The 13,615-nt window shown below is 36.6% G+C and overlaps 1 protein-coding gene across 3 annotated transcripts in view; it reads right to left on the bottom strand.

Moving 5' to 3' along the window:
• NECTIN3 (nectin cell adhesion molecule 3) overlaps positions 1-13,615 on the bottom strand; it is a 60,430-nt gene that overhangs the window by 22,019 nt on the left and 24,796 nt on the right. For 2 of the 3 annotated variants that reach the window (XM_064410563.1, XM_064410562.1), the window contains exons 2-5: positions 13,080-13,418; positions 6,201-6,497; positions 4,335-4,452; positions 2,109-2,260 (exon numbers count right to left, since the gene is read on the bottom strand). In XM_064410563.1, the coding sequence (XP_064266633.1) occupies positions 2,109-2,260; positions 4,335-4,452; positions 6,201-6,497; positions 13,080-13,418 (906 nt within the window). The remainder of the gene's footprint in view (positions 1-2,108; positions 2,261-4,334; positions 4,453-6,200; positions 6,498-13,079; positions 13,419-13,615) is intronic. The other variant, XM_064410564.1, reaches the window with a different exon arrangement.

A 13,615-nucleotide genomic window follows, 5' to 3' on the forward strand; every position in this document is an offset into this window, starting at 1 on the left:
ATACACAGTGCTTTTAATCCTTTTGTCAGCATGATCAGCATAACACTTTTAAGACTGAAATTTACTGACAGCTAAAACCTTTATTGTTACTGGTGCACCTAACTGGCACAACTATGACCCTTTATGATTCTGCACTAAATGAGGCTCAGTTTTGTTGCTCCCTGAAAACAGCTAAGGTTTGCTAATTGCAGTTAAATTGCTACAGTAAAACCAAGTTGCTGAGCACAGCTGAAAAGCAGCACACATATAAATAGTGTCCATCAGTTCACAGCAAAGGCCAACTGCTGCAGCTTAACTGTCTCTGCACTGAGCTGGTTTAAACTCTGTAAGATCTGCATTAGGCTAGAACATAAACCTTCACCACTGCCCAACTAGCCTGTATGCCCACCCTGCTTTTCAAAAACTTGATTCATTTTAGGAAATACTATCTATGATTTCCTGATTGGGCTGTTTTAGTCAGTTAGTTGAAAACAATTTGAATGACAACCTTTAATTTTCATGCATGACAGTCACAGTAAAAAGCATGAGGTCTATTTACAGCACATAACATTTACAGAACCAACAACTTGAATAATAGTGGACTTGAAAAAAACTTTTCCCCACTCCTTACCGATAGAATAGGGCTGAGAACAGAGCTCCAAACTGCACTCATATTTTTTGAGCAGGTCTATTTGAAAGTTATATTCTAGTCAAACATTTCACCCTATTTAATGATGATTTTCTAATTTTTTTGAATTGATATTTCTTAGTGTGCCAGTTTTTGTAATTGTTTTGAGACTACTATGCAGTCATGAAGACTTCTCCATAGAAGCAGCCTTAGAACCAAAACACCCAAAAGTAACTCACAGAACTAACTTTCATAACAATTGGCAGCACTTGAATTCTTTTAAATGATATAAAATTCTAGCTATTAGAGTAGTTTACAAGTAATTCAACTGTCTCAAACTATAAGTTTCCAGTTAACTAGCTCATTGGCCAGACAGTTAATTAGAACTTACTAGCTTTCCACAGTGGCCTACAGTTGTAATTACATCACTGACTTCAACATAATCATTCATTCTAAAGATGCAGATTCTAAAGTGAATTCTGACTGATGTGGTTTCAAGCATCTTGTACTTATAGTTTTAGTCTTAAATTCTCATTCTCATTTTAACTCTTAAGTGTTCATATGCAGTTTTAACAAAGAAGTCATCTATGTTTGTATCCACCATCTCTGTATTCTCTAACAGGTCACCATGTGCTCTGACAATTTGCTTAATGAAATAACTGATGTCAAGAGCTTAGTAAAAAGCAGCAACACAATACAACAAAATGAAGTTTTAATTTTCATGTCTATTATCTTCCTTAAGAGCCCCTATAATACTAGCATTTATTGATTAAGGTAATTAATCCCTTATGAAAATCTGAACAGCTTTTCCACATTTGTATAGAAGTATTCATGCTTACTGTAAACCATAGTGCTCTTTCACATAAAAGGTGTCACAGTAAAACATGAATTACATTGTGTTTATGATGCAAGGCTGTGAGTTCCAACAGCAGTAGTGCTACACAGACACACAAATTTGCTATATGGTACTAGTAGATCAGCAGGAGTTGTTCATGAGGTATTTAACTTGATGATTACTGGGTATCTGAACCCCAAGAAAATGCCACAAGTAATGGGTGTAAAATGCACACACTCAGAACATAACCCTAACTTCCTTAAAACAGAGCATCTTCAGCTTTTCTAAATGTAGTTGTTCCCCTTCCACTAACATCTGCTTTCTCAATTTATTACAGACAAGGTACTACTTATTGCAGTCAATGTGTCTTGTCAAACACAAGTTAAGACCATTAAAAAAAATGTTAATTTGACTACCAAGAGAAAATAATTATCTTAGAAGCACCTTAACTGTAAGAATTTCTCCTATATGTTGCTATTTAAGAGTCAGTTTAATGCCAAATTGTGCTGTAGCTTTTAAATCCACACTTTCAATGTCTTTTCACACAAAAAGCATATATTTTTCATATATTTCATGCAACAACTGGGTCTTCAGTTTGCTAATTCAATCACTGACAAAAAAATGTTCCAAGTTAACATACTGTCTTTGTTAAGAAGTAAGACTTACCTAATATGTAGATAGTCTTCTGATCACTTTTCTGACCAAGGGCATTCGTCACCTTACAAATGTAAGTCCCAGTGTAGTTGTAAGTCAAAGGGCTGCTGAATTGCAAAGTATTGTTAACAGCCAATAGTCCTTCAGGCCATTGTCCATCCAACCTAAAAGGACAGTTATATTTCAAATGTGTATATTTACAAGTAGTTTAAACAGAAGGAGTTTAAAATGATATTGCCAATAATCTATAGAATGAATATTTCACTGTGCTCTGACACTTCCAGTGGGCTTTCCTTCAATATTCTTAGTGTACACCTGAAGGTTTACTCAGTATTAAATTGCTGGGCCAAATCCTTTAAATGTCAGATCTACTGGAACTAGCAAGCTGTCTAAAATCTACACCACTACAGCTAAGAAAACAGCATCTCAAAAGAACTTGGAGGAACAAGACAACCCAGGCTCTGAAAACTAACAGTCTAACTAAGAAGCACTTCTGCTGTCAGGATTAGCTGCCTGTTTCATTTGCATTCAGTAGATATTTCTGTCCATACATTCTTAATTTAGAGGACATTTTGACTAGAACTTCTGAGCAAGAATTCAAGCAGTTTCTCCTCTCCTGAACTGCCTTTTCTTATCTCCCATCACTCTGTCTAAATTACTTCACTGAAATGAAATGTGGTACTTGGTGATACACCTGAGGAAACAATTGGTTAAAAAAATTATTTTTAATCAACTGACTTTTCAAAGTCCATAATTTCCCTGTACAATTTTGCCTAAGATTACAGTTACAACGGTGTAAACACAAGAGAAAAAGAGGAAAGGGCAAAAGCCCTGGAACTATTCTAACAGAGCTGCCAACTGCCTATTAAACACCTGTGTAATTCCATGCCATTGAAACGCATTTTAATTTATCTACGTACCTATTAACAGCCAAGGAGGCCTAAATCAATATTCAAACTAGATCACTAGATAACAGTATCTTGAAAGCATTTGGCAATCGTGATTTTTTAAGTAGTATTGAACAAAAAGGCAACCATCACTTCAAAACAGGTACTCAAAGGAAAAGAAACAAACACTTCACAGCTCACACTAAATGCAATCTTCAGAAAATGGTTCAAGACAACTTTCCTAGTCCTTGGCTGTGATTATTGCCCAGAATTGCTTCAGCCACATAAAGCAGATAAAAGTCATCAAGCACATACTTCATAGTACCAGAAGTATTTATTTCAAGAAACATTACAAAAACAGTCAAGTGGTTTGAAAGCTCTAATAAAATTCTCATACATGCAACATTTAAAAACATTACCAATCATGAAAATATCACTATCCCAGTAAATACAATGACATCTTCTCTTCCAAGGGATAAAACTGGTTGGTAAGGGAGTTCTACAACCTATTGTAATCTGACACCAGTCAAACAGCACACAGTTCAACACAGTATTTCTCCAAGCTCAAGCTACCCTTCTTTTACATGGATTTCCCCTCCCTACACATGAAGTTTCTTATTCACCAATACTACAGCTTTTTGGATGGGTTTTGCTGTTGCTCAGAAAGGCACAACAGGTTTATTCCAGAAAATTTAGATTTCCTGTGAAAGTTTCTTCCATTTTAAGTTAGGGAAGCCTAACAGTGATCTTTGAATGTATTTAAATAGGTTCATTTCTTCTAGAATTGTGAACACTGGTAGTATTGATTAGTTCTTACATATGTTTAAAACTCAAATGAGAGAACTGAGAACCTAGTGCATCTGAAGAAGCAAGTGGTACTGCTGTTAGGGGCTTTTTCTAAACACGGGAATTGTTATGTGCTGAAATTTCCCATCACAGTGATTTTCAGCTAAGCCTGGGATGGGAGTCCACAGATTCATGAAGTGTGGATGGTATGTAAGCTTTTAAATTTGCCCATTAGAGGCATACGTAAATAATAGTTGGATCCTTATTAGAGTTATTGGTCTTTGCTCTACATGCTGTAACACACAGTGTGCAGTCCATCTTGAGTAACTAAAGAGACTTTACCCTGAGAGTAATGACAAACTGTTTAGGCACATAAATTTACAAGATATCCACTCACCTGTATTCATATGAACACATATCTTGTATTCTCCTTTTAAAAAGCTGGATAAAACCAGTATGATCAATACAAGTCATACATTCTTTGTTTTCAAAACATGCATTCACTGTAAGCAAAGTGATTATACCACTTGAATCATGTGGCAAGTCCCTTTTCATAAATATTTACCTGGTCCACATAAATTCCATAGGTAGTGGATTTGCATCAGCATTACATTTGAGCTGAACATTTGCTCTTCCAATGAACCAGTTTCCATCATAGCCAGTTACTGAAACTTCCGGGGCATCTGACAAAAAAAGATTTCATTTATGAACAACCACAATTTTTACATTTAAAGTGCATCATGCGTAAGATTAGTAGAACAGATAGGTACTTTTTTTCATGTTTGTTTTTTTTGTCTGCTTTAGTTGTTGGTGGCCTTTTTGTTTTTAATTTAAAGAACACCATCAAAATGTACAGAGAACATGATACAGTTCCAAGCTACAACATTAATATGCAGCAGTGAACAAATTGTTTTAATCAGTGCAACTTTCCCAGTGTGTTTTCAGCAACCAACCACACAGCACCTTGAGGAAGTGAGAGGACTTCAGAAAAAAGAAATCAGTTTCATGTTTTTGGGAAGGAGGAATGGTGACTTAGAACTACTTCTCATTAAAAAGATACAGCAAAGGATCAGAAACAACCTTGGGAGAAACCAGGTAATTAAGAAATCACCAAAATGTTCACAGATGCCAACTGTAAAGATTAAATTATCCATTCGTATCAAAATGCAGAATTATGTTATAGCTCTAAAAAGCCAGCAGGTGATTTCAGAGGCCTTGGGAAAATATTTAAAAGCCAAGGAACGGTCAAACCAGTATGATTTGGGATAAGGTCTGGAGCTGAAATGGAGAAGCAGTTGCAAAACCTAATAAGTGTCAGGGAAGACTGAAGAGCACACACTGCTTCTCACCTGCTGCTGTGTACCTTACTATACAGCCTTGTTAGAAATTTTGAAACATGCATTAACACTAATCTCAGATGAAAATATTGAAGACCAACTTGCACCCTCACTTCATTTTCAACAGGAAATAATTATTTTATTCACTGTTTGAGACAATGCAAATCCTCTTCAGTTTTATTTGTGTATCAATGGCCCTCCAATCTAGAACTTTATTTCAAGACCAATAAAATAAAGCAGTGTGAATCATTATTTTATGCCAAAATAAGTGATTCTTTACCAAACAGAACAAAAACAAGCCAAAAATCAAATTCTAGTCAAATCAAAACAGCCAAGTCTATTTTTTCCAGCCACTACATTTGTTCTACTTCAACTACAGACTTCTGTGATTTAGGAACTTTAAAGCAGCACACAGCCAAGACAGGACATCCAAGGAAAACACGAAAATGGCTGGTTTTGTTCATATAGGCACTGTCTAACAAAAAGGGATCACATGCCTAAAGCTTACTTGTCTTAACTGGTTTTAACTAAGCAACATTGTAAGCCACCTTGCTTTGTAATCATATCTTTTAAAAGCCATACATTTTTTAAAGAAGCCTGGTGCAGGTTTGAATTATATGAGCAATCTGAAGCTGAATAACAAACACTAGGCATGTATGCATTATGTTCTTGTTTCCTTGTGCTAGTTAGAGTGGACAAAGCTAGGTGAATAATCTGGAAGTAACTTACTGACCACTACAAAACCTATTTTCAACTTAGCATCTCATACATGAATTTTCATAAGCATTCTTTTTTAATACTGCTGACATTTTAAGACACTATAAATGGCTTTTGGATCAACCCTCATGTTTACCCATGATTCATTATCCAAAACAGTAGAAATGTAACAGTATTCTAGCTTCATTACTTTATTTTCAATACAGAGACCCTAGGCTTTTGCTCCTGCTGGACCTGCCTCTTATCACAGCTTTTCTGTAGAGTTTCCATTTTCCTGAAGCAGAAAGCACCCATCTCCTTCCCGTGGAAGGTGTACACTGATTAAGGGGGAAGTTGCAAGATACATACCAGGAATAATCACCTCACAGAATACTTACACTGTATGTCCAGCATGAAAGGGTATCTCATCTCTTTTTCAAGGGTGGGGTGCCTCACAACGCAGGTTATGAGTCTTCCTCTTGCAAATCGTGTAGGGACAATCACATAGTGGCTTACAACTGTCACTGTTTCATTTGGAAACAAAATAGAGGTGGATTCCATTTCACCAAGGCCTCCTTCCCAGACAATCTGCGCAGCAGGTTTTCCAGTGGCTGCTGTACAAGTGGCTGCTACTGTCCTATTTGACCCATCTATTAGAGGGTTTGGTCCTTTCATTAAGCTCACAACTGGTTCAACTAAGGAGGGGAAAAGAAAGATTTAAACAAGAACTCCATATCTTTGAAAGTGTCACTACTTAAAAGTTAAACAAGCTCTAATTTGTTTGCAAATGCTCATGTTAATCAAACATCCTAGAAGACCATGCATTATCTCAAGAGATGACAGCTCTACAAGGCTGTTGACACTACCTCTCTTTGTCCACCCACTCAAGTTCAATGCTGTTCATTCAATACATTTAATGCACTGAAAGGGAATTCCAGAGTGGCTGGGTCCAAAATACGAGATGCAGTGTCTTAAAACAGCAAACTAAAGGTATTAGGTTGAAATGACACTGCAGGTTTGTTTTTTTCAAAAAGCTTAGATTCTGCTGCATTTTCAAGCATTCAAGAATTTATCTATACTGTCAGTTTGTGTCACTTGAAATCTACTTCAGTGTTCTAACACCCAACATTAAGAGTTTAAGCTTTTCTTGATCACTATTATAGAAATGACTTCCAAACTGCATCTTTATTATATATACACACACCACACATTGAATAAAGGATCTAATAAGTACACAGAAATACACAATTGTATATAAAATCTAAGTTTTCAATGTACAAAGTAATCTATATATTAATAAAATTTCAATAAAAACACAAAAATAAAATTCATTGTTCTATAGAAAAATAAAATTTTGCCTGTATATATTTTGTCTACATGGAACTGAATACTAAAGAAATCTGCATGTGGAAGGATGTGACCTCCTTGAAAAGCCACTTCTCACTCCAAAATTTTAAAACCTTGGGGAACACACTTATTTCTAAAAGGAAGTTGAGGTCCTCATGGACAAGTCTACTGCTGAGGGCTGTAGACTAACAAGCTTCCAAAAAATTTCCTTCTGGTTTAGCAAATCTGTTTCAGCCCTGTACAAACCTCCCACCAGTAACATCCCAAGTCAGAAAAACTACCTGTTGCTTCAGATACAAACCGTGGCTGGGCTGTGTTAGAATGGCCCGTTTGTGTCACCAGGTTTGCTGTAGTGTACCAGCCTGTTCCACAATCCTGGTCTCTTGCTCTAATCTGGCTACTGGAGTGCTCTGAAGGAAGGTCATTGCTACTCACCATAATGCTTCAGAATCCACCTCAGTGGATCAGCCCTCACTAATCACAAAGCAGAGATAGATAAGTCTTGCAACTTCTGTGCCTTTCATTATCAGAAGGAAAAAAGTTAGTTCATGGAATTTCTTTCCAATAAATGAAAGCTGACTGACACACACATCTTGTAAGAGAATCAGAAAGAGCTAAGTTCACCGTACCTGGCAAGTTCTCCAACTACTTCCAAAGATAAATATTTTCAGCTTCAGCCCATTTAATGCCAGGATCAGTTTTTCACTTTTTTGCTCAGTCTAACACTGCTCATGTCTGAACAAGTTGGTTTATTATTTGCTCAATTACGCTAAAGGAAAAGGCAACTATTAAATTGATAATCTTATAAAAATGTAGGTTTTCTGTTCTGTGCTTAGAAGTGCTTAAAGAATACAAGTTGTTATGAAGCTGAAGAGTATTTGAGCAGATACTGAGAGCAAATTATTTTCTTTGTTTCCCTGAATGCCCACCCTCTGAGATTTGTTAGTAAACCTACTGAAAATAAGCCAATAGCAGGTTTTTTCTGCCAAGTTGCACGCTCACTCTTCTAGATCTGAAGCATTTCTAATAGAGCCTCTTTCAAAATCTGATTCCCTGCTCTTCAACACCAGCAACAGCTACAGCTTTGTGCAGGAAGTTTGCATAGCTGAACTGATGTACCTATGAAGCACTGTCTAATCCTCAAAAAAAGCCTTTAAAACCTAGTATGGAGAATTTGACATTACATAGCTTTGTTATTTGACCCACAATTTGGTTTTCCTGATTTAACATGAACACTATTGCCTTGTTCTCCTGAAATCATTGGTAGAGACTTCAATAGCTTCTGTAGCATTACTAAAATGCAGAAGTATACACACAAATTTATATTTAGAATTTCACATGCATGAAAGTTCTATTTTGCTGTATCCCTCCCTTCCCAAGATTTCCACAATAGTAAAATAAATTAAATTAGCATTTCATGCCAAAACTGTAGACTCAAATAATTTCAGATAATTTCAGCTGGAAATAAAGGCCTGATATGTTCTATTCCTTTGATTTTTCTTTTAAAAAATGCAACTGTGTAATTTTTCCTCCACCTCTTTGTGAAGGGATATGTATGTAAACAAGAACCCCTAAATAAGTTGTAGAGATGTCCAGACCCAAGCAGACTACTCACTATTGTACTTTTAGAAAAAGAAGCCTTCAAGTAGCCATAAAGCACTATAGACTAATTTTAAAAACCTACTATCTCAAATGATACCAGAGATTTGTCAGTTTGAGTTCATTGTATAATACTTAGTTTTACACTTGTCAAGTAGACACAAAGGTAAACTATTCAAAACTACTCAGCGTCATAAAATATAATTATTCCCAGGCCTACAGGTTTCCATATCCAAAGTACGCTTTGGAATGCTATTTGTGGCATTTTTTTTTGTTTTTTGAAAGTGTAATTTCTATATACAGTCCTCTTATCCCAGGACCATTCATTGTGCCACATGAATGTCATTTTCACTGACTTTCTCTACCCACAGTGGTGGTGGAGGAATACAAGAGGCAGCTGGGAGAACATTAGAGAAGCTGCTACACCCACTCAGTAGAAATATTATGCTCTATTTAGGCCAAATAAAAAAGACAGTGAGGATAACACTTTGCATGGAAAAGGAAGCCATCAATCCCCTAAGATGCAAGACCTACTTCCATAGTGTGAGAGTTCCATCTAAAGCAACATTATGGCATAAATTATATTTGAGTATTAAAGACAGGATGGCTGAAGCCATGGAAGAGAGATGGGCTGTTGCTCAAAAGGTCTCAATCAATTTGCCCATCTGTGCTTGCCCTTTTACTGACTCATGACCACCACCTAATTTCACCCAGCTTATTCAACCCTCACTTTACATTCAACACAGACATACCAGAAATCTTTCACTGTTCTGGTCCTTATACTTCTTTATAGAAAAAAACACAATAGAGCAGCCAGACATGAGCCTTAAATCCTACTGCATCAAGTTTAGAGGCCAAAAAGCTGCTTTTTGGTTTTCCTGACCTTCATAAATTTTTTTCAATTGCTTCTATTAGTTTTAAAACTATTTTTCTGCACATACTGGGCACAGGAGGTCTGGATGATGTTGGCATGATTACAACACAAACAGGATTATTTCCTCCCAACATTAAATTCACTAATTCCTTGGCAATAGCATGACACTGGGAATTGTCATCTTCTTTATCACATCTGACATGTACTTGATTAACTTCTTTCCAAAACAGTATTTCAAGTTTTTATTTTCTCTCACCTCATTATCTTCCTGTGTACTTTATCCTGTTTGTTAATTAACAATTAACTTATTAAGGTTTTCTTGTTTTAGTAGTTTGGGGTAGTTTGCTTGTTTGTTTTAAGGCCAGTCAGTTCACTAATTTGCCATCTACTTGATACTTTTTCTTGGCCCTGAGTATTCTGTATCCAATATCTATACTGCCTAACATTCATAATCTTTTAATTCCTAACTGGAAGACATTCTGCATTACAGTGTCTAGGATCTAAGATAGACATGCCTTTGACACTCCTTTGTATAAGTCATTCCTCACTTTAGCATTGGTAAGAGCTAGGCTGCAGAGGAACATGTCGTACTTTATCAATACCCATGATAAGAAATACAACTTAGCAAGACAGAGTTAAACCAAACCAAGTATTTAAAATGGTCATGGGCAGCACTCAAGTTAGTAACATAAAAATTATGTCAGCTCTGCAAGACACCAAGCAACAAGCCCTTACTTCTGCCCTGAGACACCAGTTTGCCTCATTTGGTCAGCATCTTGGGATCCTGGGGAAACCAACAGCTTGACACAAAAATTATTTGCCATTTTTTGCAGAAGTTTAACAAGGTAAGTTTGGCAAACCAAAGTTTCAGAAAAGTTCAATATATCTGTTTGACCCTAAAAGCATTTTGTATTTCCACTGTCTTAACCTCTTCTTTTAGAGTGCATTTCCTTAAGACAACATGAAACACTAAACAAAGCAAACTGGGAGTGGGCAAAGTCACCAAACATGGCTCATGTGTTAAACCTGAGGCACATAAGAGGTTTTAAATATGATCTTAAGTGATCAGTGCGCTGTGGCACAACATAGGGCATTTTATCTTGTAGGTATTTCTTTCTTCCATTTGTCTTCAGTGTCTCCAGAGCATACAAGCATCTAGTAAATGACTAAGTGTGTCCACTACACAGGGGAAGGAAACAAATTCTTTGCTAAATAAGAACAGACAGAGACTAGGAAAAAAGGCAGTCCTGCTTCAACTGGAAATAGCCACAGCCTTAGGACAGGAACTTTTTTCCTTACTTAAGGAAGAGTTTTTTAGACCAGTGGGAGAATGAAGTCAATGTATCATTGAAGATGATTTTAAGTTACATCAAGATTTAAATTATAGCAATTACATGCCTTAAGATTCTGATGAGCTTGGAATTGCTGAGTTCAGGCCAGCAAAGTTCACAAGTTGTGAACTTTTGATGTTCAGAATATGCTTGTATTAATTTACAAGCATATTCTGAACATCATTACTTCCCCAGTATTTTGACTGTTTAAGCCTACAAGTCAGTGTAGCAAAGAGTTTCTAAAAGGACAGAAAAGACACAGCTGAGGACAAAGAACTTAAGTCCAACAGAAGGTTAGCTACCATGCAAGTGAAGCTGCTGGTAACTAGGATGGAAAAGCATCTTTGCAAATAACAGCTGGGTTTTGCCATTTAGAGAGTCCTGAGAGACTTAACAGCAATTGGCAATCATCTACATCAATGATGAAGAAAGCTACGATCAGAACCACTGTTTGCCTAACACTTTTTTTCCTATTTCAAATGCGATTTTTCAGAATGTATATCTAATGAAACATGTTGTGGTCCTTCTACTCTTCCAAATGTAGATTAATAAGCGCATGAGACATACATGTGCTTTCCAAGTTCCTCCAGAAACCTGATATTATGAGTGCAAAATGGACACAATAGCTAATGTTACCTGAAAAAAACCAAACAAAATAAACCAATCTTAGAAAGAGGAACTGACTAGGAAAGGTGAGGGGAAGTAGTAAGAAATTCCCACTGCTTATTGGTAAAGCACCATAGCTGAAACCTGAAGTCAAGATACTGCTATAATAACCACACACACAGCCACTTTCAGTACAGATGGAAGTCAGGTGAAAGGGAACTGTAAGACCACATGCTTTGTGCATCACAAAGAATTTTGGTTAAGTTACTGGTTTCAAATTGGATTAAGCCAGTTGCTTTGATGCATTTATTTTGCCCCACCTTGTGGTGAAAACCAGTTTACATACTGTGCTACAGCCCTCTGATTAATCCCATTGAATATTCTTTTATTATGAAAAGCTGGTATCAAAGATGAAGAGATGATCCTAAAAAGCACACCTGCTTACAGAAATAGTCATTGACAAACACCTCAGCTACAGAAAATATCATTTTACCCCCTCCACCCCACCCCGACAAGAGATATAGAAGTACCTTAGACTAGTACAACAAGAATAGTATTATAAGGAGAGGGCAACTTAATAACTGGCTTTCAAGTTTCAGAGAAATCATTTTACCTTACACTGGAGTAACACCTGAGTTACTTGCACTTCAGCACTAATTCCTTATGACAACAATACTCAGCCCTCAACAAGAGGGACAAAATTAGTGCAAACTAACCCTCAAGTCTATAAAAGTTTCACATTAGGACTATCCAGAGTCAAGAGCTTAAATTGACTCTTTCTTCCCACAACTCCCAGAAGCCATCTAGATAGTTTTGCTTGACATTTACATTGTGCAAAGAACAGTTTGCATCACAGACCTAAGCAGCTATATTAAATTATCACATCAGCAGCACATTTATAAAATCATAGAATTGCGTTGGAAGGGACTTTTTGAAGGTCATCCAGTCTAATCCCCTTGCAATAAGCAGGAACATCTTCAACTACACCAGGCTGCTGCAGAGTCCCATCTGAATGTTTCCAGGCATGGGGCATTGACCCTCACTGGGAACTCTCTAACCTCATTACAGATGACAGACTATTTCACTGAGACAAACAGTTACCAACAAGGTTTAGAAATACCTGCTTTTTCTGAAGACCAGTGACTACCCAGTACTAACTGAGGGAATTTAGCCAACGTGGTAGCTAAAGCCAAGTTCAGCAGCTTCCCAGCACATACACACAAGTCCCTGGTATCAGCATTGTCTGTCAAAGTTCTAAAACACTGGGCTAATACAAACTGAATGTTTTCAGGATAATGCCTAAATAGGAATGTTATTTATTTTTAATAACTAGACAGTCAAATAACAAGTTCTAAAGAAGCAAGAACCAAAAGAATTCTCCTCTATGACATTAGTAAAAATTGCACACTTGCAACGAAAGACCAGCAAACACATATTTTGCATTTTCTTTGGGTTAAATGGTAAAATTCAACTTATTTGTAAGTTTGCAGAATTTTCCTTTCAAAAAGAAGCTGACTTACCTAATACTGTTACAGTTGTTGACGACTGTGTATTTCCAAGTGGGAATGTAACTGCCTTGCAAACATATTCTCCTGCATCAGAAAAGCTTACATTTTTTAAGATGATTGTTGCATCAGTAAGTGAGTAGTTTTTAAATGCCACTCTTCCTTGGTATTCTCCTTGAACAGATATTCCATATTCAGGGTGATGAACAGCAATAGTCTGTGAACTTTTACCATATATCTTCTCCCAAGAAACTTGTGTGATTGTTTCGTTCACATCAATTATGCATTTCAGTGCAACCTTCTTCCCCCAAACTGCTGTCACATGTGGATCAACAACTGGTCCAGCTAAGGCACCTAAACACAAAGCAAGTGTTAGTTGCTACACAGGAAAGTTATGTTGCTTGGTTTTCCCCATAAGCCTTCTTCCATAATTAGTTTACCTTTTTAGAAGAGAATTCCTGCTTTTTTCTAATTAACTGATTCACAACAGTGTGGAAATACTACAGAAACACATTTCAAGCAAAAACATCAAACCTAGGCACAGACCAATA

Source organism: Passer domesticus, chromosome 2, assembly GCF_036417665.1.
Source record: "Passer domesticus isolate bPasDom1 chromosome 2, bPasDom1.hap1, whole genome shotgun sequence".
NCBI classification, from domain to species: domain Eukaryota; kingdom Metazoa; phylum Chordata; class Aves; order Passeriformes; family Passeridae; genus Passer; species Passer domesticus.